This window comes from Panulirus ornatus, chromosome 12 (assembly GCF_036320965.1).
Source record: "Panulirus ornatus isolate Po-2019 chromosome 12, ASM3632096v1, whole genome shotgun sequence".
Lineage (NCBI taxonomy): Eukaryota > Metazoa > Arthropoda > Malacostraca > Decapoda > Palinuridae > Panulirus > Panulirus ornatus.
In genome coordinates, this window is record NC_092235.1 from 66,830,557 (window position 1) to 66,857,672 (window position 27,116).

The 27,116-nt window shown below is 42.2% G+C and overlaps 1 protein-coding gene across 2 annotated transcripts; it reads left to right on the plus strand.

The window, feature by feature from the left end:
* The first annotated feature begins 1,093 nt into the window (after window positions 1-1,093).
* LOC139752160 (uncharacterized) lies at window positions 1,094-27,116 on the plus strand. 2 transcript variants are annotated; one of them, XM_071668101.1, is made up of 6 exons: window positions 1,094-1,438; window positions 2,758-2,951; window positions 3,169-3,278; window positions 3,462-3,562; window positions 6,731-6,955; window positions 24,456-27,116. In XM_071668101.1, the coding sequence occupies exons 1-6, from the start codon at window positions 1,251-1,253 to the stop codon at window positions 24,655-24,657; spliced, it is 1,020 nt and encodes a 339-aa protein (XP_071524202.1). In that variant the 5' UTR covers window positions 1,094-1,250; the 3' UTR covers window positions 24,658-27,116. The 2 variants fall into 2 exon arrangements, with proteins under 2 accessions (XP_071524202.1, XP_071524201.1); XM_071668100.1 differs by lacking the exon at window positions 6,731-6,955 and adding an exon at window positions 7,193-7,417 and having other exon boundaries at window positions 1,098-1,438.

Below are 27,116 nucleotides of genomic sequence, written 5' to 3' on the forward strand. Positions count from 1 at the left end.
AGACCACACCCTTAAAAATCTAAGTAAGGGTCACCTAAGGCTTGAACTGCTGAGCTAAGGTTCGAAGGTGTCATGTTTTCGAAGCGTCGTGTTCAGAGGTGTTTACTGTTCCCGTTCTGTTACTGCGTCCTCCAGCGGCCGTCTGTGTTCTCACCTCACTCGCCACAGGTTTGCCATATGTTCTTTCTTCTTGTAATGTGGATGATCTTTCTCATGGAAGAGTTAAGAACAATATCTAATAAAACAATCGCGACAAACTGTGTGTGTAAATCCACAGGAACATATGCTAAGAACGGGAGGCACTCAGTTACGACTAATCCACAGTAACCAAAGTTTGATAAGTTCTGTAGACTCTAAACACAAACTTCATAAAAATATGATAGATAAAACAAAGATGATGTGATGGAAAAGTGATCATTTAATTTTCTTTAAGATTCTAACTTTGTAAATCTAGCAACGCCCTCTCGTTCAGCAAACAGGAGGAATTTTGCCTTGCCACGCCCCAAGGTCGCACTAGTTTTTCCTTAGCAGTACTGCTACAGCCACTCCCATAATATTGCCATTCATTCTTGATTAACGCCTCAAGCACCACTAACGGTGTGAGGCATTACCGGATGTCTTTCCTCCGGGCGCTGCAGAATCCTGACCCCAATCGCCCTAGGAAATACTCAAGTTTACCCTACAATCTAGCAAATTTTTGATGGTGTCTCCATGTTGTATGGGATCTTAAGGTCTCTACATTTACAACCCCTTCTCTCCCTCTTTCCCAAGGATTACAAGATCACCTCCACCCCGGACCTACCCCGACCCTCCCGATGTCTAGGCTCCGCCCCTCCGATCACACCACCTATGACGTCACATATGTATCGGCCCACCACGAGATGACCAATCCCAATGTTTGTAGTGCATTAAATACAACTTATTCTGTTAAATCTTAGTTAAAACCCGGAGCTTGATGGGATATATCACACTATGACTGAGACTAAATAAACTCCAGTGAAATATATTTTAGTACATAGAAGGAAGAAAATATGAAGTGGTAACTCACTGGTCCCCGTCGCTACGCATAAAACTGGCGGCCACGTGGGTCGCAGATCATACACAATCCGACCAGCGTGGAAGCTGTGCCGGTTGTTTAGGGAAAGCCCTTCACTGAACCTTAATCTCCAAACACTCCCAAAAATTTTTTTGTGGAAGGGCTTCCCTAAACAAAATAATAACATTGAGTAGGCTTAGCGTTATAGAGGAATATGAATTCTCTAAGTGCAACACTGTGTGCATTGGGTTGCCTACTGTCCTGCCTGACAGCAGGTGCCCACAGGATGCCCAATTTCGTGGCCCAAGACGACCTGAGCGACGGACAACATGAGATAAGACTTCACTACAACGGTGTCAACGCCAAACAGACGTCTGTGGGTCGCCAACAAGGAAGTGAAAGGTAAGACTCAAGTAAGATTCCCTCATAACTTGTGAAGATATTTCGAACGTTGGTTCTTACGTTAGGTGCGAGTGAGTGCTCCTGTCGAAGGTGACATTTTACCTGTCACTAAGAACAAACTAATGCAAGCAGAATCGTGTTCTCTTATCGAATGGTATGTAGACTTGTATGAAGATTATCTACGATATCGCAAGTTTTGGTGCGAAACTCGGTCGTGCGACTTTCACTGAATTAAGTTTAGTCTTGGATAGGGTGGCCCCAATGAATCAGTTTAGTGACTCGTGATGTGTGGGGTTCACAGTCGCCGGCTTATACAGGTCATTAGCTCGTGTATGTAGATTCAGTTGAAGGCGTCCACTGTGAGGTATTTAGTATTCGTTATGTCGATTGCGTAGCCTCTATGTTTGGGCATGGTGTCTAGCCTATAGTTCCTGACGTGCATACAAGTATGTCCGACATGTGTTATGGCGCCGAATTTCGTGTTCACCTGCTCCAACTTATGGGTGTGATAGCCCTCCCTCCTGTGTTGGCGTCCAGTAACCTTCAGGAGTAGGTAACAAACACACCAAGCATTACTTTATGGAGAAATCAAATAGTGACCAAATGGAAACAGCAAGGATAAAGTTAACCTAACGCAAACCGTCACTACCGTACCCACCCTGGGTCACCCACCTCAGGTGTTCAGCAGACTACAAACTTGATACAACCTACGGGTAACGCCGGCTATCCAGTAGGCCTAAATATTTATGAAAGAAAAATTATACCCTGTCACCCACCACTTGAGGTGATCTGTTAAACATGCGGTGCGTATGTATCTGCCGAGATTCGCCCGGCTTCATTCGTACCGTTTCTCTGCGGATGTTGCCTTTAAAGAAAACTTGCTTAGCGACTGCTGCAGTATCTTGTGCAGTTACATGCGAAAGGTAGTGATCGTCTGACTTGTTGATGTACAAATACAATCCCCAGGAAGAAGATCCAGTTGTATTTAATGTTTTCAATTATCTTATTTTTTCTCTCGGTATTTAATTCATCCCAGAAATTACATAAGGCAGCCAGAATCCATCTGTAAGAATTTGTTTCCCTGTCTGGCCAACACCTGTACCCACCCCACCCCCCACCACCACATTCTCACACTTCCCCCTGCTGTCAGTGTCTACCTTCATCATCGCTTTCTTACTCCTCTCACCTGCCCATACCACAACATCGGAAAATATTTTTTTCCCCTTCATTGCCAGACTTATTCGCCTCCGATTGCCAGTTACCCTCCAACCGGCCAGCCACTACTCCACGTCCTAACGATGACTCCTTACCTTCCACAGTGGGCTTGTACTGCGGCAGATGAGCCGCCACCGCCACTTGCTGACGCTCATCTACGTCGGAGAGGTGACGGACCACCTTAGCGTGGACGGCCTGTCTCTCAAGGACTGCGAACTCACCTCCGAGCCTGCCGAAGTCGATAACTTCCTGAACACGTTCACTTCGGACGTGACTATTGCCAAAACTACCCAGGCCGGTATGTATCTCGGACTTGCTGCACTTCAGTAGTAAGGTGGATCATAAAAGTGGATACGAAATCCATTCGTGTTGAAAATGTTAAAAATGAAAAAGTATGATAGTGAAAATGATAGCATATGTTGACTCATGATATTGTCCATGAATATACTGTATACCGTATATTATGGACCGTTCAAGTGAAGGCTTAGAAAAAAAACGCCACTCATTTCTTTAAGGATCGTGGTCAGGGTCGCTGTACAACGTGAGTTTCGCCCATCTGGACAGTGAAACCCAATTGCCTGATTACCTAAGACCCATCACTCACTTCAGGGAACAACGCGCACTGGTAAGTACAACCAAACGCAATCTCAGCCTGACCAAGAATGTATCCTTAAATTTGAATAACACGCTTGACCATTGTGGTTAATCACGCCGGCAACCACTTGTCATTCGATTTGTTTTTGTGAACTTTATACCTGATAAAGCCCCCATGTGTAAGATTGTAAGACGTGTAAAATATTTTCATTAGTGTAAAGCTCACCACCGAAAAGTGCGGAAGGCGGTGAAGGCTCAGAGGCGCATCGAGCGAGCTCAACGTCGTGAACATCACCTCGACTCCCACTCCTCCAGGTAAGGTCCCACCAACTCGTGTCTAAACCACTGTAACTTGATGCATTATCTCATGACATACAAAAGACTTTGCATGAAGTGTCCACCAGTGAAGTGGAAATTGCATTTGAAAAGTACAGTACTGTTTCTTTGAGGTGTTTGTTCACGTGGTCTTCTGTTGATGCATTAGTAAATAGAATTCAACATGAATCATTTTCATATGGTGTATTACTGTACTGTCACTTGGCTTGATCCATACCCTTGATATAAGTATAGCATTATTTCGTTAAACTGTATGTTGAAATGCACGTAGCTTAATGATATATACATATAAGTAACGTCGACGGCCATGGTCGAGCCACACTGGTTGTGGCGGGACCATGGTAGTCGGCAACCAACCAGGGATTTCTTCATAGTCCCTTTGTGTTGTCCTACCGTTGCTTCTTCCACACCTCACTCTCGCCTCGCATATTCTCGTGTTTCCTCTTGTAGAACTTGTCAGGCCACTTGAGGTTCCGTCTTTGAGCTTATGGGGCTCCTTGGATCAGTAGTGATAGCTGGTTGTGGGCCAACGGGATTACTAGGTTGTAGGAAAGGCTGGCTACTTCGAGTTGTGTAGTGTGGTCGCACCTTTGTCAGACCAAGACTTCCCGTCAATTATCTATATTTATAGGCATTGTGCTAGTGACCTAAGAATATTTTTGAATGCTTGCAAACCGAATCTCAATCACCCTACATCATCAGAGCTTTTTATGTTTGAGATATTTTATCCTGATTTTTTTTTTTTTTTGACATTCCCAGAAAATATCAGTCTTTTTCCCTCAAAAACTAAATGATTGCCCAACCTATGTGTCTAACTGATAAAATCACTAATTTTTCATCCTACGATGTCTTCGGGGAAATTACACTTAAATTTTCTAATTTCTTGAGTAGAAATATATAAAAATCCACGACTAGATTGCATGTTCCAGTAGCCTAGAGGTATACATGTTAATGTGCTAATACCGTATCAGTTCACCTAAAGACGAATTTGTAGATTACGAACCACTGTACATTTTTTAACTTAGGTTATTTGGGTTTACAACTAGCTTTTCCTTAGTTCTTAACTTTTCTCTCTATGTTTCTGGCTGTTGCACGAGTTAGTTTGTTTGGTATGTAGAATATTTCTTTTCTAAAGTTCAGTGGCACTGCTTGCAGAGCACTTTTCTTAAAACTGTCTGCTGCATGCTCTTTTTTTTAAGTTATTTGTTGATATTTTAATTTACTAGTGATGTAAACTGAATGATAAGTTAATGCATACGTTTACTGTACACTTTATCTGATGGTTTTTATCTTGTAGAGCATTTTGGTTTGTATTTGTACTGACTGTATGCACGTAATTCTAGATCTTCCGTAGATGGTATTTGGTACCTTTTTTTTCCTCTTTTTCTTCAGTAGCCTCTGCCACAAATTGTAGGCGGAACTAGTGTTTTTGTATGATGTAGTTTGAGCATAGTATTTGCCGCTTTTTTATGTAGTTTGCACTGTAGTATTTTGAAGTCTGTGCTACATAAGCACAGTGCTGTGGTTGCCTTGCATTTACGGGGCAGTTGCATCATCCACGGTCAAGGCTGCTCTGCTCTGGCTGGCAGGTCGTCATGAGGCCACTTCGTTCAACTGCCACTGGAAACGTCACTACATAACCCGTCACAGCCCAGGATCCGATTACGGAGAAGAAGCGACACTTCCTACAGTGATTTTTTTTTTTTACCCCCAACGTTTGTGTGAATGAGAAACGTCTTATCTGTATGTGTTGTCTCCTGCAGCGTAGAGCAGTGGGGCTCGTGCAAAGACTCCACATACCATGACCTTGCAACATCGTCCCACATCGAAACCCCCTCACACATATACAAGGATTCCCTGATGTGACCATGAGTTTTTCTGTACTTTTATTATTGTCTCCATTTCTCCTTATTAATTTGCTTGGCATCCACATTCCAACATACACATCAGTTCTCCACCTCTGTCTGCCGTTGATTTTTCTTGATTCCTTTATCCAGTCTGTTAGCTCCATATCTCTCTCTCGAGAATCCATCCGAACTACTGTTACAGAGGGCATCCAGTGGCCCAAGGAAAGTTTAACCTCTGTGTGTCATCCACTGTGTTTTCCTCAACTTCGGCACTATCTTTACTCGGGTAATTTCCCTTGTCTTGGTGTCTACTTTTGCATTCCACTATCTTCTCTGAGTGGGAAGTCTACCTAATGTAGCTCCAACTTAATCTTGCTCCTTTTCCTCATCATTACCCTGCTTTTCTTTGCCTTCATATACAATTTGCCTCAAAGTCCCGAACTCGCCACTACAGAATTCATGTTATACCCTTCCTATTATTATACTTATTTAAGCACCCACAATCGCCTAATGATAATATGAAGCAGTTAATTAGAAAGCACCTTGCCTATCGAGCATGAGTACATCGTATTCGAATAGTCATTTCCTATTAGGAGAGATCATACCGCGGTAGCGCTCCCCCTTGTTGCAGAGGGGTCCCGGGTTCGATCCTTGCTGTTGGAGGTTTGTATGTTCTGTGAAAGTGCGCGTTCATATGCACTTTGTTCGTGTATATATATATATATATATATATATATATATATATATATATATATATATATTTTACTTTGTCGCTGTCTCCCGCGTTAACGAGGTAGCGCAAGGAAACAGACGAAAGAATGGCCCAACCCACCCACATACACATGTATATACATACACGTCCACACACGCAAATATACATACATACATATATATATATATATATATATATATATATATATATATATATATATATATATATTATAATCGCTGATCACTGAGAGGGATGTGAATCTGATCAGGTACCCAGAACTCCCCCTAAATAATTCGCAAATGGAAGTGTTCTTCTTCTCCGTACCGTTTGTTCATCTCCCAATATCTGGTCACTGTTTAAGTGTTCCTATTATATCCGGTAAGGCCAATTCCCTCGATGTACCAAGTTTCCCGTGGCAGCTGAAAACTATAGGTGCATTTGTGTGGAGGTGGCAGGCCCACTGCCCTGATACTGCGGCTTGGTGCTGTCTGGCGGCCTTTGTTGGGACATTTGTTGATGTTTGAGAAATGAAGTTATTGACGTAAACAAAGTACGATGAAAAGTTGGGTGACGGTGGTGTTGACGCAGGCGAAAGCGGTGGATTTTGAACGAGCTGCTCATCCTGCCGGGGACCAAGTGGTGTGGTAACGACGACCTGGCTGAGTCTTTCAATGATCTCGACGGCTTCGTCGGTGCCGACACCTGCTGCCGCAAGCATGACCGCTGCCCACTCAACATCGGCGGGCTGGAAACTAAGTACGGCATCTACAACTCCCACCTGACCACTGTGTCTCACTGCATCTGTGATGAGAGGTAAGTCTGAAGATAACAGCAGGATCTCGTTGGATTGCTAGAAGTTTGTGCTCTGGTTCTGGTTTGTGGTGGACTCCATGCAAACTTCGACAAGCATGTGGTTCGATGGTTCCTCTGTGGCTCATGGTGGCTCTGAGGTTGGTTGATGTTCCATGCGAGGTGAGGCAAGAGTCCGGGGTTTGCGCAAGAGCCAGCGGTGAGGACAGGTAAGTAGCACGCTTGTGTGATCTGCATCAGGTCGCGACGGTCAGTCCTGGGGCACCTGAGATTCCCATCGACAAAGTGGTGTGGCGTCGGGTACTCGGCTCAGGTGTATGGTGAGCTGGGCGCGTACACCAGGGCGGACAATTGTTGCCGTCAGCATGACCTTCATTGTCCCTACTATGTCGAGTCCTTCCAGAAGAAATACGGCATTATGAACTGGAGCATCGGAACTATCAACCACTGCGCCTGCGATGAAAGGTCAGTTATCAAAGTTAATTCTAGTTGGAGGAGTAGGTCAGACCTGAAACTGTGATTGTGCAGTTAACAAATATTCCTGTTCACTTTACTGAGATGTAACGATGATCAAGGTGTTAGTGATCGTTCCTAAAACTGGAGACTTAGAGGGAAATTTGCATGTAGTGGTTTTCATTGTACTAAAATTTGTCTGTATCGCGTATATGAGATCTGGCTGCTGTCCGTGTATGTTGAGCTCAAACGCAAAAATCATCAGAGTTGCACTTGGTGTTTGATCAAAGGAAGTGAAACGGGAAGGGTGAATGCACGTCAAGGGTATGGTGCACGGATGGCTTGCGGGAGGGAGCAGTGAACCGCGATGCTTGCCACAAGGGAACAGGGAAGACATTAATTTTAATTTCTGTTTAGCACAGCCAGTTTATTTATCTAATGTTCAGAACTTTAAGGTCCACTTGCTTCAAACTTTGCATGAAATGATGAACACGACGCTTACGAACTAGAATCACCCTGCCAGGAGGGAGTACATTCAGTCAGATGACTTTGGCTCCGAAGGTCATGAAGGTTAGGCGCGTTTGTGATGTCTGGGAGGCGCCAAGCAAATAGGGTTGAGTCATATCCAGACATTGACATGGCAGCAACGTTGAACAAACCACAGAGTTGATGGTCACTTCATTACATTTGTTTTCCCCGTAAATTCTAAATATCTGTTCCTTGACCTTCCCGTTCGATTTATGTTTTAAATTCGTTGAATCGTGATTTATCACACCCTAGCACTTAGCTAGCAAGGATGATGGTTGGCTTGCTACCTGGTTACCACCAAGTCACCGTAAGTTTACCTTGTCCAGGCCTTCTTTAACGAAAGAAAGTTTAGGTGTCGCTTGGTCGAACCAAGCAAGCTCTTACAACCGTGTTTGGTGGTGTGGCTGATGCAGTGCTGTCCCGCCACGGGAGCGTTTATCTGAATGGGGTCAGCGCTCACTTCCCCGGATTTGATTTCACCTTGAGATAGACGCGATATCATTTACATAATTTTTCGTAAGAAAGATAGTTTAACCATTTATTTATGTTTGTCAGTCTTAGGGAGAAAATGTACAGAGAAATGTATAAAAAAAAAAAATGTTCAGACGTCAGGTGATAGGAATTTCCCAGTTATTCAGAGTTGGGCGCTGCCAAGTTGCAGCATCACCTCGCCTCGTACGAGAGGTGGGGCGACGGTGGCGTGATGTTGGGGGGGATGGGGAAGACCGGCTCAGTGAAGGGGGAGACGTTTTTCCGAGCCGGAGGTACTGGCTTCAACACTATATGAGTTACTTTCGTTTCCTGAAGTATAATTCACATTCCAAAGGTTACTTGCACACAAAGACACTTGTGTTTCCATCCACACTCACAAATACACACACACACACACACACACACACACACACACACACATATATATATATATATATATATATAATTTAGCTGAGACGGCACGGGCAACTGAGGCCCTAATCAAGGCCATCTCATTACCGCGATATATATATATATATATATATATATATATATATATATATATATATATATATATATATATATATATAAGTACCGTAGCCTGAGCCAGGTAGCCGTTTTATCGACTAACCCCTAGGGAGTGAGTGAACAGCTGGGTTGACTGTGGACCGACTGCCGCAACTAGGTTTCAAACCTAGGCGTTCTATCCTGGGCGGCTCACAAATGCGTCACGGTTAGGAACGGTAACCGTATCACTATCGATATTATATATATATATATATATATATATATATATATATATATATATATATATATATATATATATATACTGACTGATTCACACACATCCTTATCTTCCCTTATCATGATAAGGTGGAAGGAGGTGGGGTCCTTGCAGTATCAGCTAGGTGGTTCGGCCCGGGGGTGGAGCTCCAACACAGCTATCTGTATCCGGTCGGTCAGTAAATGCTTCCCGATCATCGATATTCACAGGAGTGTGGCTAGGCACGGGCTCTCACCCTAATTATAAGCTCTAAATCAATTGCGTGAAACCAATTTTGTTGGTGTGGTCCTCAAATGCAACCCATCAAAACACCTTGTAGTTTATTCGTTATTCAAGAATGAAATGTGTTCTCACACTGTGAGCGTTTCACTGGCTACCAGTACTCACCTCTTTGACCCAGGTTGTCTTAACTTTCTGTTTCACCCACACGTGGGCTGCTGGCATTCAGTCTATAAACATACAATCTCTTTCGTAACAACAAAAATCTTCCTACGGTGATGGGTATGAACTTGCGTTGCCTTTTGGCAAAATTTCATAAGTGCACTCTCCCTCTCTCCTTGTTTAGAAAGAAGTCGTAGGTAACACTTAGGCTCTTTCTTGCAGAGATCCTTGGTTATTTGTGAACAAAATCATTGTGATTACTGTTTGTGTTACGGATAAAAATTTTACACTGGTACACACACACACACACACACACACACACACACACATATATATATAATATATATATATATATATATATATATATATATTTTTTTTTTTTTTTTTTATACTTTGTCGCTGTCTCCCGCGTTTGCGAGGTAGCGCAAGGAAACAGACGAAAGAAATGGCCCAACCCCCCCCCCCCCATACACATGTACATACACACGTCCACACACGCAAATATACATACCTACACAGCTTTCCATGGTTTACCCCAGACGCTTCACATGCCTTGATTCACTCCACTGACAGCACGTCAACCCCTGTATACCACATCGCTCCAATTCACTCTATTCCTTGCCCTCCTTTCACCCTCCTGCATGTTCAGGCCCCGATCACACAAAATCTTTTTCACTCCATCTTTCCACCTCCAATTTGGTCTCCCTCTTCTCCTCGTTCCCTCCACCTCCGACACATATATCCTCTTGGTCAATCTTTCCTCACTCATTCTCTCCATGTGCCCAAACCATTTCAAAACACCCTCTTCTGCTCTCTCAACCACGCTCTTTTTATTTCCACACATCTCTCTTACCCTTACGTTACTTACTCGATCAAACCACCTCACACCACACATTGTCCTCAAACATCTCATTTCCAGCACATCCATCCTCCTGCGCACAACTCTATCCATAGCCCACGCCTCGCAACCATACAACATTGTTGGAACCACTATTCCTTCAAACATACCCATTTTTGCTTTTCGAGATAATGTTCTCGACTTCCACACATTTTTCAAGGCTCCCAAAATTTTCGCCCCCTCCCCCACCCTATGATCCACTTCCGCTTCCATGGTTCCATCCGCTGACAGATCCACTCCCAGATATCTAAAACACTTTACTTCCGCCAGTTTTTCTCCATTCAAACTCACCTCCCAATTGACTTGACCCTCAACCCTACTGTACCTAATAACCTTGCTCTTATTCACATTTACTCTTAACTTTCTTCTTCCACACACTTTACCAAACTCAGTCACTAGCTTCTGCAGTTTCTCACATGAATCAGCCACCAGCGCTGTATCATCAGCGAACAACAACTGACTCACTTCCCAAGCTCTCTCATCCCCAACAGACTTCATACTTGCCCCTCTTTCCAGGACTCTTGCATTTACCTCCCTAACAACCCCATCCATAAACAAATTAAACAACCATGGAGACATCACATATATATATATATATATTATCCCTGGGGATAGGGGATTAAGAATACTTCCCACGTATTCCCTGCGTGTCGTAGAAGGCGACTAAAAGGGGAGGGAGCGGGGGGCTGGAAATCCTCCCCTCTCGTTTTTTTTTTTTTTTTAATTTTCCAAAAGAAGGAACAGAGGGGGCCAAGTGAGGATATTCCAAAAAAGGCCCAGTCCTCTGTTCTTAACGCTACCTCGCTAACGCGGGAAATGGCGAATAGTTTGAAAAAAAAAAAAAAAAAAATATATATATATATATATATATATATATATATATATATATATATATATATATATATGTGTGTGTGTGTGTGTATACGTGTATATACGCGCACAGACACACCCCAGTCTAAGCCAAGTATGTGTGTGTGTGTGTAAATACAATGAAGAGTTACAAGGTATACGGGCCACTTAGACCTAACGGCCAAGCGTTGTGGTCTGGCCTTACCTCTACTGTAAAAAATGCAGTCCCCTTATAAGCAGCAGAAGAAAAGGATAGCAAAGTAAAGGAGGGAGTATCCCCAACATTCGCAATGAATGAATTAAGTTTAGGATGCAGAGGACTGACACGGGAATATGTCCAGTGAAGGTCGTCTGTCTTTGTGTGTGAAAGTGGAAGAGTGAACAGAGACGCGATAGAGCACAGTTGGCGGAGCTACATGCACTATACCGTTCGTTTTATATTAACTAACTCGTGAGCCCATTTTATATACCTTCATTCTTTTAAAGATTTTACTTTGTTTTTCTTGTTGAAAACCAATAAATATTCATTCACTCATTAGCAGACTCCTTGGCGTTAAGGGGTAACCTATGCTGTCGAACCGGGTTATGGATGCGCTAAAACTTAATGGAGATGTGATGAGTATGGTTGAAAATAGTACAGTAGTTGCCACACTCTAAAGAGCGAGGACTGATTCTGAGATGAGGGACTGGTTGCGGAGTAAGTGTTTACTTGCCAGCTGTGTGAAGTAGGACACAACCTCACCTTGCTGTTACCGCTAGGTGCAGAACGAGTCATGGCCTGGTTGGTTTGATAAGGCATTTGTATACATATCCTTTGTATGACGATTCCGAATTCTATAGTTTTTCACCAGTTGTGATAAATGTCCCCGTTTCTCGAAATTAACTATATATTTGAACATTCAAACAATTCAGAATGTAGTATCTTTCAAATGGTGTTTTCTGCTAGATTTTAATTCCAGCAAGAGATTGAATATTTGCAGACCATAAACGTAAACATCGTGTGCCTATATTTATATACCAGCCTTCCTTAAAAGTGCAGTAAAATCCTGTGTATTTAGCTAAGGGCAGGAGGACCAAGGACACGGGATTGCTGCCACGTCAGCTACACCTGCAGACACTCGGGGGTGGCCAGTATGTCACAAATTTCGTTACTCTTTTTTTCTACTCTGCTCAATTAACGTATGTATAAGCTTTCCTAGGTTATACTAAAAAATTAAACTGGGTAAATGAGCAACCCTTTTAAATGGCATGTGCAAATGTATAATTTTTTTCTTGATTTTTCCCATTAATTTAAATTCATACGACTTTCTACGTGAATAAAGGTTTTTATTCGGTATATTTAAACAAACCCCTGGGATCACAACAGGATGAAACTGCAGACTATCAACAAATTTACTTGTAATCGGATCTTGAAACGTTATTTTCGTCCCGTGTTACTCATTTCATTGAAACCCATATATATAACCCAGACAAGGCCATATTACCTTGCCAGACTACTGGATATAGTCTTCATACGAATTTTGATAAACTTTAGGCCGTTTACTGAAGGCAGGGAAATTTTCTCTTGTTAAGGTCGCAGGTGCGGCTTGTCTGGCCGCCTGCAAGAATGTTGCCGGCTCTGGCTACACTGTGGTAGGAGGTGTGTTGGGCTCTCCCCTCCCTCATTGGTCCTCCGAAGACCGCCAACGCGCTGAGTGGCCCCTGTCTCACACACCCGTCGTGTGATGTGTCTGGATTGGTTCACAACTGTGTCTGAAGGACTGAAATGTGATTGGTTGAAAGATCTACGTGCTAATTTAAACTTGGCCTTTCATTGGTAGACGGAGGTGGTACGATTCTGTCTGTGGATTTTGGCGCCGGGATCAGGTTCTCCGTTACGGTTACTTGCGAGCGAGCCAAGTCTGATGATCTCTACCCGCTTTTGTTTCCCATAATTACAGCGGCACACCAGTCAGTTCTTCCCGCTGCACTTGTTTGATAATATTTGCTTGTAAAAACCCTGGAAAGGATAAAATAAGCAAGTAAAAGCGGACAGGCAGTGAATTCGGTTTATTTCACAGCATTCCCTTTTGCACCATTGATCCAGCAACTTAAGTATCTTTTGAGTACAGCAGAAAGTTCCCCTCCCTCGTGAATTTCTTCATTAACTGCCTAAGGGGCCAGGCTCCTCACTGCGCTGAACTTCTGGGGCAGATATTTTTTTCCCCATTTTACTTGTGTATGTAAATTTCACGTTATTGTCTTTTACTGTTTTATATAATATATATATATATATATATATATATATATATATATATATATATATATATATATATATTATCCCTGGGGATAGGGGAGAAAGAATACTTCCCACGTATTCCCTGCGTGTCGTAGAAGGCGACTAAAAGGGGAGGGAGCGGGGGGCTGGAAATCCTCCCCTCTCACTTTTTTTTTAATTTTCCAAAAGAGAAGGGGAACAGAGAAGGGGCCCAGGTGAGGATATTCCCTCAAGGGCCCAGTCCTCTGTTCTCAACGCTACCTCGCTGATGCGGGAAATGGCGAATAGTATGAAAGAAAGAAGAATATATATATATATATATATATATATATATATATATATATATATGTATATATATATATATATATATATATATATATATATATATACCATAAAGCTCGGAGGAGTCATAACTTTTCTTCATATTAAAGCAGTATTACAGTAAAACTGAGTCCGTCCTAAGTTACCCGTCGTCTGTCCTGGTTAGTGACGCGTCTTGAGTGCTGGAACGCTTTAGACTTGTTTAGTCCTTTAGGAAAACCCAGTGCCCTTTCAAGGGGACTCTCGAACCTATTCTTATGGGCACGGCATTCTCAAGTATGATGATGTATGGACTTTTCTATTGCCAACCGAAATAGAGACAGGGCTGGAGGACGGATTTAAGAAGCGAGTATCCACAGTTTTGAAATGTAGTTTAACAGGGTTAGTAAAATTTAAGCAGGCTTCAGCTGGATAACTGCCTACATCGCGAGACGATGGTTGGAGGCGCTGCGCCGGGAGGGGTGGGCCTCGGGAGAAATCAGGCCCTGGATGTGGGTAATTATCTGGTCCCTCTGGCCCTTTGTTGCGACGCACACGGATCAGGAGCTGGGGAGGAGGACGAGGAGTGGCACATGTAAGAAAAAGGATAATGGATGACTAAAAGTGAAAAGAGGACAAAATTGTTGAATACGGGAGTCTTGCCACGATATGAAAGTGATTTTTTCAGTTCGCGAAGGGAACGTAATTTAAATAAAAAAAAAAGTATAAAAGTATTATTCTTTGCAAGCTTAGAAAAGATTAGAATTGGCTGAATACCATTAAAGCGCTGAAACCGCATTTTAAATCGGCTGAGTCCCCCTTAGCTGTGCCTGACGTTTTATGTATCCTTATTCTGGATTCAAGTTATATGTAAAGCTGAACGTTTTCTTCAAACTTTTTTTTTCATCGGTTGAGATTTGGGTCACATACAGGTTGGCTTAGGTCTGAAGATTTCATGAAACTGTTAGGTGAAAGAGCACGCTTATACTGAACGATCCCAGTGTCGAGGCCACTTTGCTGTTGGTCTAGATTATTCCATAAATTTAGGTTGTTTGATGTTAAGAAAACAAAGTGCCTACCAACATTCTCTCTGGGTTCCGTGGGAAGGCAAGGCGTTTGGGAATGAAATGTCACATTTTGCACAGGAAATTGAATCTTCGCTTGGAGAACCCAATGCCTAGGATACCGTATAACAACCTTACTTGACCCATAATTGATCATTAGCATGAAACATACCTAACAAACTTTTGATTTCCTTCGTAACATTTTTTAGTGGATATAACAGAAAAACATTATCTGTAAAATCACAGCGAATAAGAATATAAGGTTCTTCACCCGAGATCTAAGTAAAGGTATGTGTGTATTCTGAGCAGTAGGAGCCGTTGGCATGTTTTGGTGTGGGGAAGGTGGTCTAGCAACTGGCCCAAGTAATGTTGCCAACACATTACTATCCTTCTGTATTTGTCAATGGAGTATGGTTTGACCACAGATGATACCTCAGGAGCTTATATAACATCGATGTGCACTTGTTGACCATTTCCCGCCACGATCTGGTGACAAAGTAAGTGTTGACGAATAACATACGACAACTTAAGGAAGGCGGCAGTCACCAGTGGTTAGCCGACTGGGCTGGCTTTCACCCCGTAACCAAAGCTCTGCTACTCTTCGGGAAGGTCTGTTTTACACTAGTGGATTAGGTTTCTCGATTTGGATGAATTTGAGAATGGTATCTGAAACTGCATATTCCTACTTGTACTAATGTGAATCACAACCGATATTTTTTTTCCCCTCGATATGTTGCTGGCGAAAGACTCCTGGTATACATTACGAGCAGATTAAGGATAAACTTTTTTTTTTTTCTATCAGCAGTTGATACAGTTGTGACTATCGTCATATACGCAATGCGAAGTTAGGGATGTTTACTTTCGTGTGGCACGTGGGTTCCACGAGGACGGGTGGCTGCGCTGGCGGGCATGATCGTCACAATAATAGTGGTCTTCATCAAGATGACTGTGTTGGTGTTAACAGCTGCGCCGGTTATTTAATGATTTACTGTTTTCCACTTACACTGTGATTACTACATGTGTGTTGGGAGGGAGAGAGAGTTTTACCCTTGTGTTGCCTCCTCTGGCTAAGTTAGTTCTGTTGCTTAATGTGCACAAGCGGATCACAGTGCTGCAAATGCCTTCACCACAGAGAAATAGATTACGTTGGAGGCTCCAGTTTCGAAAAAAAGTCCACTTCATGGACGGGCCTTAACTGAAATATAGACAGGTTTATGAAGGAAAAAAAGCAGAGAAAAGGTAAAATTTACGAATTTTAGAGGAAGTGAATTTTTTGTTTTAATATTCTTATTCATAGTTTTAGGGAAAGACATGAGAAGCTAGAGTTCCAAAGCTTTAAAGTGAAGGGAAAGAAACTTGTCAAAACCTCCCATCATTGAGTTGTCAACGGTCACACACTAACATGTGACGCAGCAGCTTCCTAAGTGTTGCACGGTCTAGCTATAGTGGTCGGGGCAGCCTAAGAAGCCAACTCTCAGGAGCAAAAAACCGAAGTGATAGCTACAGAATAGGGAAAGTGAACTATATATATATATATATATATATATATATATATATATATATATATAGAGAGAGAGAGATATAGAGAGAGAGAGAGAGAGAGAGAGAGAGAGAATTTCATTTGGGTCAGTATTAGAAATGTGCGCAAGTAGCTTGTTAAAATGAATGTAGAAGCAAACAAGAAAAGATGAAGGAAATTCATCTTAGCATTCCAGCCTTTTATTCTCAGGTTGAAAAATGAGAAGAAATTTCAGTGCTAAAATTGGCAAACTTCATAAAGGCAGGAAAAAAAGTATAGAATAATATAGAAACGTGTACAGTTAGCATAAAGAGTCATGGTAAAGACAATACCATTCATTAAACCTGACTCGCAGACATATAGTTCATGCATTTGACGCTAGGCGCGTCATCCAAACACTTTCAGTACTGAAATACATAAGAAGGCAATCCCGTGACTCCCTTGCAGAATAGTTTCATCAACCCTGTACAAGCGGAGGAGCCCATAGGTTAACATAAGTGGTAAACTACATTTCCCGGTTGTCAGTATAAAGTGTACCACTAAGTTTTCCTGGGGAGGTATATCAGCTCCACCAGGACCACAGGTGTACCGAGCTACGTCGACCTTAACCTGAATCGCTTCTGAGTATAGCATTACGGCTTGAGGAAAACAGCTGAACAGGTCTATTTATTTATATTTTCTGAATGATTTGTATGCTCAGGGGAGATTTATGAATCTCTGCTTACAGTGAGTTTTTGCTGTAAGTATGGTTTTGCATTTGGAATTATAATTCATAGCGATGTAATTTCACTTGAAGGAAATGAAAACCACCCACCCTCTACCCCCCATGTACAACTTTCTGCGTCTCATACCACCTTACTTTAGACGTTTACGATTATTGAAAAAGAAAAACTACGGCACTAAAAGTTTGTTAACTGAAACTTATTGTATTTATTCCTACATTCGCCATCTAGTGATAAAAGAAATCCTGTTCCGATTCTTGCCAAGTTATACAACTCGAGAAGGTTTACTTGTCTGTACAACATCCTGAAACACCACTGACAGAATAAATTGGCACAAAATTTATATATATATATATATATATATATATATATATATTATATATATATATATATATTATTAAATTAATATAAGCTGTATTTCCAGTTAATATAATCAACTCTCCCCATTTCCAAGGGATGGATCATTCTACCCAGGCACCTTTTAGGAAATGAATCAGCAGAACTGAGGTCCCCCAACCCCAGTCCTTCAGGCTGGCAGAGGACGGACACCTAATAACCAATAATAGCCTGACGTAGACTTGCTAATCACTCTTAGCATAATGTAGACCCGTCCGTTTCCCAAACCTTCACATTTACCTCCCTAGTCACAAACCATTAACAAATTAAACATATATATATATATATATATATATATATATATATATATATATATATATATATATATATATTATTAAAGAATATGTCACACGTGAATAAACTTGAAACATTTGTGGGGTTCCTTTTCACTGAATTGATGGAATGTCTTGTGTTTTGATAATGAATATCTTCCGTGGTCGAGACACAGTAGTGTTGTGAAACCATCCCTTTAGTCTGACACACAATCTTGTGGCAAACATCAACAGAGAAAGCAGCACATATACCAAAATTTGAACACTAATGGCATTAGCATGAACCCCTTCTCAAAATTGTCACGCAAGATTGTGAAGAACTCTACATTATGCTTGACGTCCTTACGCAGAAACCATGGTATGTCATGTCTCGTTCTCATGTTAAGACAAGTACACGCTTCAAACAATACATACAAAACATTATGTGGGTACTTTTCAGCGTCATAGTGGCAAAAAAAAAAAAGAAATAACTTGATGCCTAGATGTTGTAGATGTAGGTTTCTCGATACCACTTCTGAATGAAATAAGCTATGTTCTTACCACTGTTATCGATACAGTACAGAAACTTGTTACCGGCTGATAGGCTTCCTGTGAAAACCTACAACCCCAAACGTTGGCCGGGTGGTACAACTACACTAGTACTTTGTGCTACCACTCGAACAGTAGCTAACCACGAGCATTAGCACCGAGTTACTGATAATATCTTGCCCTCATGTCATTCCTCTTAGGCACACGCTAAACAACAAACGGATCCATCTCCACAGCATTATAAACACACATTATATCACAAGACACTTTATGGCCATGGTGCAACTTCCACAGCGAAGACGGTTAACACACTCTGAAGTGTTCTGTACTCACCTTAGAAGCACATACACAACTTGACCTATGGTCCCACCCACTGGACACGGTCGGCTACCTGAGCTCTGCGAGAGCCTCATAGAAGGGGAAGCTGGGTCAGTAAGGTAAGGAAGCGGGCCCTTCGTGTCATCCTCATTCCCACAGCAACATTCGAGCTACCAGTTAGTTCAGAATTTTGTCATGCTCGAGGGGGAAGAACCCATGCCATCACGATCTGCTGGAGTAAGGTGGGGAGGGGATGGAGAATGTTACTTGTCATCAGACCTAATTTAAGCGAAGGGGCACTGACGTACTGAAGGAGGTATTAACCCACTGTCGTAAAACAAAAATAAAGAAAAAAAAATCCCCCATACCTTTACTCAGTCACCACTATGACCTAAGGGAGGGTATAAGAAGCTTTTCAGTATGATAATTTACATAATTGACTCGTTTTGACCAGCAGCCCAGCGCTGCGCTGCATGAAAAAAACAGGCTTGGGTTTGTTTTGATGGCACATTACTCAATTTATAGTGTTGGATAAAGTCCTTTTAAAATAAAGCACAGAAAAATAGAGTATTTGGATTTAGAATTATTCACGTGTCGGTTTGTTACACATTAGTCAAACTATAAATGTGCGTGTAAGCAAGGCTTTAATTTGCGTTCTGGTACTGTAACCCGATACCCTACTCGGTGGGAGAGGTTTAGGGCCCCTATATCACACCCCTTGTTGGTCTATTCATAGTACACTTGAAGGTTTGAATTAGGATAAGTGGAGTTAGGGTGTCCCAGAGGGAGCAGACGTCTGGGGAGACAGCTGGAGGTTCAACCGGAGTGGCGGTCGGTAGTGTTGCACCACGGAGTACACAAGCCCCAATTCTTAATCCACAAAATTGAGTAGGCAAGATTTGTGTAGCTTGCATTTGGATACTACATTTCAAGTATGATCAATTATTATTCACATCAGTTGCTGGGTGGTCCATGTCCACAACTAAGGATATTCCACTGAAATAATATTTTACTGGCGTGATACAGATTGTGATGGCGTGTCCAGCAGTCAGGGTGGCCGCAACTCAACCCTAACATATGTCGTATCATGAATGGTACTACTACAGTTCTACTCAGGATGTGAATGCTACTATTGCTCGTACCTTCCATTACTAGAACAGCAATTGCCCTGTCATCCAGAAAATTGAACTCTGGTAGGTTAATCAAACGTTAAAGTAGCATATTGATAGTTACAAAAGAAGTAAAGAATCCGCTGATTAATAACAAACTACAGCCATTTTTTCATAAAAGTTTTGCACGACTAGAAAACATACGAGTGAGTAGCTGAAGTAGCTAAGGGGAAGAGGTGAAGACAGACAGTGAAGACAATGGCAGAAAGTGCTGTGTAAGTTGATATGTCATGCTGCCTCAGACTCCTCATGCCAACAGGGGCCAAACTTCTCTGCGTTCGGTTTTTGCTACGCACATTCACCATTTCTGGAACTACGAAATTCTTGAGTAGTATGTTGGTCAGAGGTTGGAATACTTGAATGAATGTTCAGTTTTTAAGTTTATTTTCATCCGCAAAATGTTTTTAATATTCTTGGCATGCTGATGAATTAATTATATGTTCTACTCTGTAAAATCCGGTCAAGGGCTTGCTATATTTTGACAAAAAAGGTAGAATACCTTAAATGCGGTTCAGTCCGCTCGTATCATCTATGGACGAAGCAGCCTTGCCACGAACTGATGCCTCGTGAGCTTTTGTCACTAAAAGAATATAGTATAAACTAAATTTCTGCGGCTGTTGTTGGCATGGACGTCAAACATTTAGGAAATACTGCAGTTTTATAGCTAAAAGTGTATACATCTTCACAATAAACCTTCAGTATTTCTTAAAACTTTTCTGGTGAACAACGCGGCATCCATGAGTGTCGCGCTCAGCCACAAATATTTTCTATTCCGGTTACGTCTATAATGGTAATGGTAGGTGCGGCACCATCACGTTATCATCAACCAGGACAGTAAAACCTGAGGCAGTGTGGCGAGATGCACACAAATTGCCCTGGGCGGGGGCGGTCAGCTGTGAACGAGATAACTGGCACACTAAATAAACGACCTCAAACCACCGCGTACCACCTCATTTCTCTTCCTTCCCGGCCTGTCCTAGGCCGCCTCCTGCCACCGTCACAATCACTTGGTCTTGTGAAATAAACACTGAAACTATTTCAGAACATACACTTTATGAAGACATCTTTCAGTACATGATATCTGAGGGAGGGCTTTCGCGACGTAACGAATTGAGTGACTGATGTTTCAATGTGCGGACCCCAGGACCTCAGCGGACCATAGAAGATTCGGCTTTTACTTAGGGTTCTTGGGTATGGCGAGGCGACCAATAGTCCTCCGACAAAAGCGCCATACATTGATAGCTTCACGCCGCTCCCCTCCCTCCCTTTTCTGTCTTACATAATGCCCCTTAAGGTCGTAACATTACCATATGAAGCCATGCACTCACCACCCCGCTGTGGACGATTCAGTCACGATCATCTGGGTGGTGAATAGCGCTTTAACTAAGGTGGCGGGGATTATGTGTGTCCGGGGTGCGTTTATGAAGTCGACATTCACTGCTAGGCTGCTTCATCCCCCATTGGCTCGAATTAACAGGCCGCTCTTGCAACTTAAAAACTCCTTTAAGAAGTCTAATGCCACAGTAATTTTGGGAAAGTTATTTTTTTCGCGCAAGCCATGTCCGATTCTGAACCGTGAGATAAAAGCAAGTCACAAATTTGGTGTGTAATGTGCAGGTTGGTGTGAGATCCAATGACGAGGTCGTAGCCACCCAGTCGGGTGGGATGGTCGCCCAGAGCGCGTGTGACTGAATGTTTGCGTCGACTGTTGTATGTTTTATGTGGTTGTTTCTTTTTTGCGTGTTTTCCTTCGTTCTTGTGGTAAATGTATGAAGGATAATCAATTTGTTCATCCGTGTGTGTTCGATGTCATTCCTAAAATTTCATTTATTACTATATTAATGTAAAAGATGGAATTAGCAAAAAATAAATATAAAGTGAATAGTTATGAAAAATAAAGAGTTGAGGAACTACTTGTAAAAGTAACAAAAAGAAAATTAGACGAATACGTGTGAGAATGAGGACGGATGTAGTAGACAGATGAAGTAGGAGAGGAAGAGGGGAGAGCGAGGGCTGCTGGAGGGATCAGAGAGCAGAAAGAAGGAAAGACGAGGGCGAGAGGTAGGCTTGCGTAACAGGAAGTTCCCGCAGTAGGATAGGCCGAACGAGCTCCCCAAATTACTAGACTCGGTAACCGTGCTGGAATCTCTTAGTTTTGTGGATAACGTTTTCGGTCTTCCTGTTTCCAAAGTTGGTATTATGATGATAACACTTTTACAACTTTTCGAACTGCATCTGAAGTAACATGAAAATCTATAGGAAAGCTGAGCCAGAGATGATTTAAAGCGAGGTATTACAATGTGTGCGACTGAGTGAACAGACGGTGGACGGGGATGGTGAGTGAGAGGCCTGCTGGGGACAAAGGCTGGCCTGCTGTACACAATGGTTCCTTCCTGGGCCCAGCCAGCACGTTGCAGGCCCAAAGCCTCAATGGTGTAATGGTGTGGACATTATGACTGCCTACCACACAACCTTCTCATTATTGTGCCATTCACACCACCACACTCACTTAATTTCCTGATGGAGTAGACGCGGTTTTTGGATGCTACAAAGTGGAGTAATAATTCTGCTGCTGTGTGGCGGTTGAATGATGCAAGATACATTTTGAACGCGATGATATGTTACGAAGGTTGGGTCTGGGAGCTCTGTGTTGCGATAAAAGCGACATTCCGTGGTCTTGTATACAAATTATAATAATAGCGGTTGGTGGCGAGGGGGAGGGTTGTAACTCTGTTAGTGGCCTGAATTTATGTTATCATAAATCAAATTATCTCATGTGTTCCTGACTGTTGTGTGGGGCACAGCAGGTGAAGGGCTCGCACTCGTAAATGTCGCTTTAGCTTCAAGTAGTTTCTCATTGTACTTTTGATAAGATCGATATCGTGAAGTTATACTTAGTGTGATACATACAGTTCTGATAATCTCGTTTTACTCTTTATAGTTTACAGAAATGATATCAATGACAGACAAGGAAAAAAGTAATAGGTTTACTTTTCACAATTACTGTGAAATTATTAACTCGTATGTTTCCAAATGAGAGACGCTGAACACCAGGCACCGTAAACAAGAGGAGAGGATCGAGGTTGTGTAGTAGTGGTGTGGGTTACCTCTGCCCTGCAGCAGGCCACAAAAACCTGAAGAGGCTCTCAGGCTGCGGATTCTTTTATATGTTTTGTGTTTCCTGGCCTGTGGTTTCTTACCCAGCGAGGCGGCGTCAGGAAGTTGGTGGGTTTTCCTGGGTCAGAGTTTTATCAGCGGGGCGGCGCGGCCAAATTAGTGGCATTAGTGGACCTGCCGTCAGCTCAGCCTCGTCACTGTGGAAGGGGAAAAACTCTCCCCGGCCGCAGGGAATTTCACGATTTGATTAAAATGGTTAATGCTCGGCAAGAGAGAGGAATGCCTCCTGCTTTTTGAGACAGGCCAACTGCCGGCCGGAAGGGAATGTGGATGTCGGCTGGAGATGGATGTCGCTCCTGTCAAACTCTGCAAATTAACTTTTTCTTTTGTTTGTCGTGTCCTAGACAGGATTCTTTAGGGGGTGATGCTTTCACGGTGATTACATCCTGGGGTCTGTGAGGCCCAGTGGCATAGGGTGGGTCCCAGAGCGATGGGGTGGGAGCGGTGAGACCAGGGCTGCCTCCAATCACCAACACTATTGCTCCAGCCTCCTCCCTCCCCACAGTCTTCCCCCTCCTCCTTTTCCCTTCCCTCCTTGTCCTGTCGCCGCATTAATCTTTGGTTGTTTCAATTTCCCGTACGAGTGTGATCGGCAGGACCTGGTAGCGTCGTGATGGCTACTCGTTAGCGAGGGTCTTCGCTCCTTTTTCCTTAACTACCACAAACTGTAGAACACTGATAACGCTCCCGACAGTCTTGTGTCCTAAAATCTTATCCAGAGATAAGGTATATTGCCCAGTGAGGATTTTATGGTAAATAAAATTTTTTAGTAGTCATAATAATTTGGCCGGGAAAGAAAAATATCATAATGTGTACTTGTTTATCTCTCATACCGCTTTATTCATAATTATTTCTAACGGTTTCAAATGAAGGTTGGGAGTCAGGAAGAAGGCTTTCCAGAACCATTGTTGTCAATAAAGGGTACACGGAGGAAATACCATCAGACTCCATACCTAAGTGAAAACTGTTGCCAATAAAAATACAGGACACGTCTAAGGGAAAGGTGGGGACGGTCCACCTCAAGACAAAGAAAGGCTTGATGAATCATTACGCCTGTATCGTTCGTACACAAATTTACATTATTACCACGATGGCATATCGCTTTTATTTTGGATTGGTTCCTTATTAACAGTAAGCAGTAACAGCTTCCAACGATATCGTGTGTTGAATAAGTAGCATCACATTTTGGACAGTTTCTGTGCAACCTTAGTGCATTCACAATTCTCATATTTTTACCCCAGGAACTTGGAATGTGTATATGACTGAATATAAATGAATCATAGAAGTTGTTTGTTGACTGATTTACAGGTAACTATTGGCCACAGTTTAGGGTAGTAGAGATAAGGCGTGCTTGTTAGCTAGGCTAGGATAATCCCGCCTTGTGACGTGTTAACTTAATCAGTTTTTCTTTCTCCAGGTTCAAAGCCTGCCTCAAGATGTCTCGCACAGGCGCCGCCGACATGGTTGGGAACGTGTTCTTTAACGTGGTAAAGACTCGCTGCTTTAGGTTTGAGAAGCAGAAGGTGTGTAGGAAGTGGTCTTGGTGGGGCCGTTGCCAGAAGTACGCCATGAAGAACGTGGCCGTCCTGAGAGACAACGTGCCCTATGAGACCTCCTGAGTCTGTGGCTAAAACTCCATCCACCCTTACCATACACTCGACGCTGCACTCTTTGCTGCTAGAGAGGTACTTGTACTTGGTGTGTACTCGCTAACAGGAAGCCACCAGTACCGCACGGACCTCACTGAGGAAGCCAGTAGTCACGCGCATTTCGCAGAGGGAGTCTTCAGCCTAATGTAGGTCTCTAGATGGAACCTACAACCTCGCACCATTCCCAGAGGAGCCTACCACCCGCATCGTTCTCTAAAAAGAACACGTCCCTGTGTAATTCTCTTTAAGAGCCTACATCTGCATTTTCTCTCGGGTAGCCTAGGGCTCTGTTTAGTTCTCTTGAAGCATACAACTTGGCGCATTTTTCTCAAAGAGATCACACAGACCCGCATAGTATAGTCCTCCGTCATATTCTCTGCGGGAGGCCACAAACCCATGTAGATCTCTTAGACGGAACCTACATCCTTTTGCGTTTCTCGCATAAGAAGCCTATTACTCTGAGCAGTTTTCTGAGAGACTGACGACCGTTCATTGAGAAGATGCCTGCATTTGCACACACACATCTCTCACGGGAACCTATAAAACTACATGGTGGCCCAGAGAGTGCTTATAACGCAGCATGATCAGAGATCTACATGGTTCGCACCGTCCTCCAAGCCTCAGCACCCCTGTCTGCATCTAGGAGGAGGCGGCTACAAAGTATATCTACCAAAGACAAATGTTTTCATACTGGTGAGTAAGTCGTAACCCTAAAGAACACGAGTCTTGCTCTATACAATGATGTGTCTCACCCATTCTGCGCCCTCATCGAACTAGGTTCATTTGTTCCCACTTGTGAACGGTACCTGACATGACATAGAACCTACATGTATAAGGTCATGGAATCAAAGGTTAGACTTTCCAAGACCCCTATGCCACTAAGGTTATATGTAGGAATATTTTGGAGACTAGAATCTAACGCCTTGATGTGCTGACCCTCGTCGATAGACTACACAAACACAAAACATTTCCTGTTTTTAACTAAATGTAACATGAATATAGAAATTAATCGTATTCGGAACGAAAATCATACGCATGCTTTACAGGTATCTATTTACTAGAGTAATATGTTTATTCCACTATATAGTGAAGGATTTTTTTTTTAATTCAAGCAATGTGCATGTGCAACATTATAGATTCAGAAAATAAAGCTGTTATGTATGATTTCAATTAGGGTTCTTCTGTATGCTGAGTACATACATAATAGTTACCGTGACTCCAATTGGTTTGCTGCCTGTTGTACGCTGTACACGCTTAGCAAATGTCAATCATTAAGTATAAACTTTCTAGAAATTCGCTCTCCCGACCATGTAGTGATTCAGGAATAAAAACTCATCGTTATCAGTGAGGGTTGGCCATATCTTGGCTGATAAAAAAAAAAGACATGTACAGGAAAATTATTTAAGAGAAATTGAAACGAGTGAGACTATTTTTATGGTGTTTGTCATCAATGTACGTTATGGAGATGCAAATATTTAGTGAGACGCAATAATATCAATAGATCATAATTGTAATGTTAACGAGAGCCACTACACCATAAGTGGAGGTTTTGCCGTACCAAAGTGTCATTAATATCACGTTTCAACATTTTCATCACCATCCAGACATCATATCACCAAGGTCATTATTACATTATTCACTATGCATACTTCACTGCACATATCATGTGTCATTACATCATCCAACCCAGACCAGCACATCTTTCACTGACGCTACATCTCGTCCCGAGCATTATAGGATAATATTTGAACACCATCGTATGTATAGACGTGCCAGTGTATAATACTACACAAACAGGAAAGTATTTCTAGTTACCAGTCCAAATGTAAATACTAGCTAAGCTCATTAGGAACATTCTTGTTATTCAGTCTATTTATACACTGTTGTCCTCCGTGGCTGTTAACCAAGTGTTTGTGACTGCTGTCCTGGAACCAAGTCACAAGCACTTGGCTCTGTATGTTAGTTCCCATTATGTAAATATGTTTTCTTTTATTTTCTTGCCATGTGATTGTATATACGACAGAGCTACATTTATTTTTGTTTTCAATGTATTATGTAACGATTTTTTTTTTTACCTGTTGTGATGTTTCATGTCGACATCCTATTTATTCGTAAACTAAGCGTAGTAAAAGTTATCCCAGAGACTTTATTACTCTTTGTTGATAAAGTTTCTGATGCATTCTTTGATTTGTAGGAGAGAAAACTTTATTAATCCAATATATTGGTATCAGTAGTTTTGTATAGTATTTTGAAATTCTCTAAAAGAATATATGATGTAAATATGTTCAATATAAAGGATGTTGATATTGCCATACTGACTCTGACATTCCCGTAATGCGAGTTGTTAAGTTCCTAATGTGGAAATATTTAACAGATGGCATTTGCCTTGTACAGTATTACTGAATTTCAGAATAAAATCTAAAAATTTT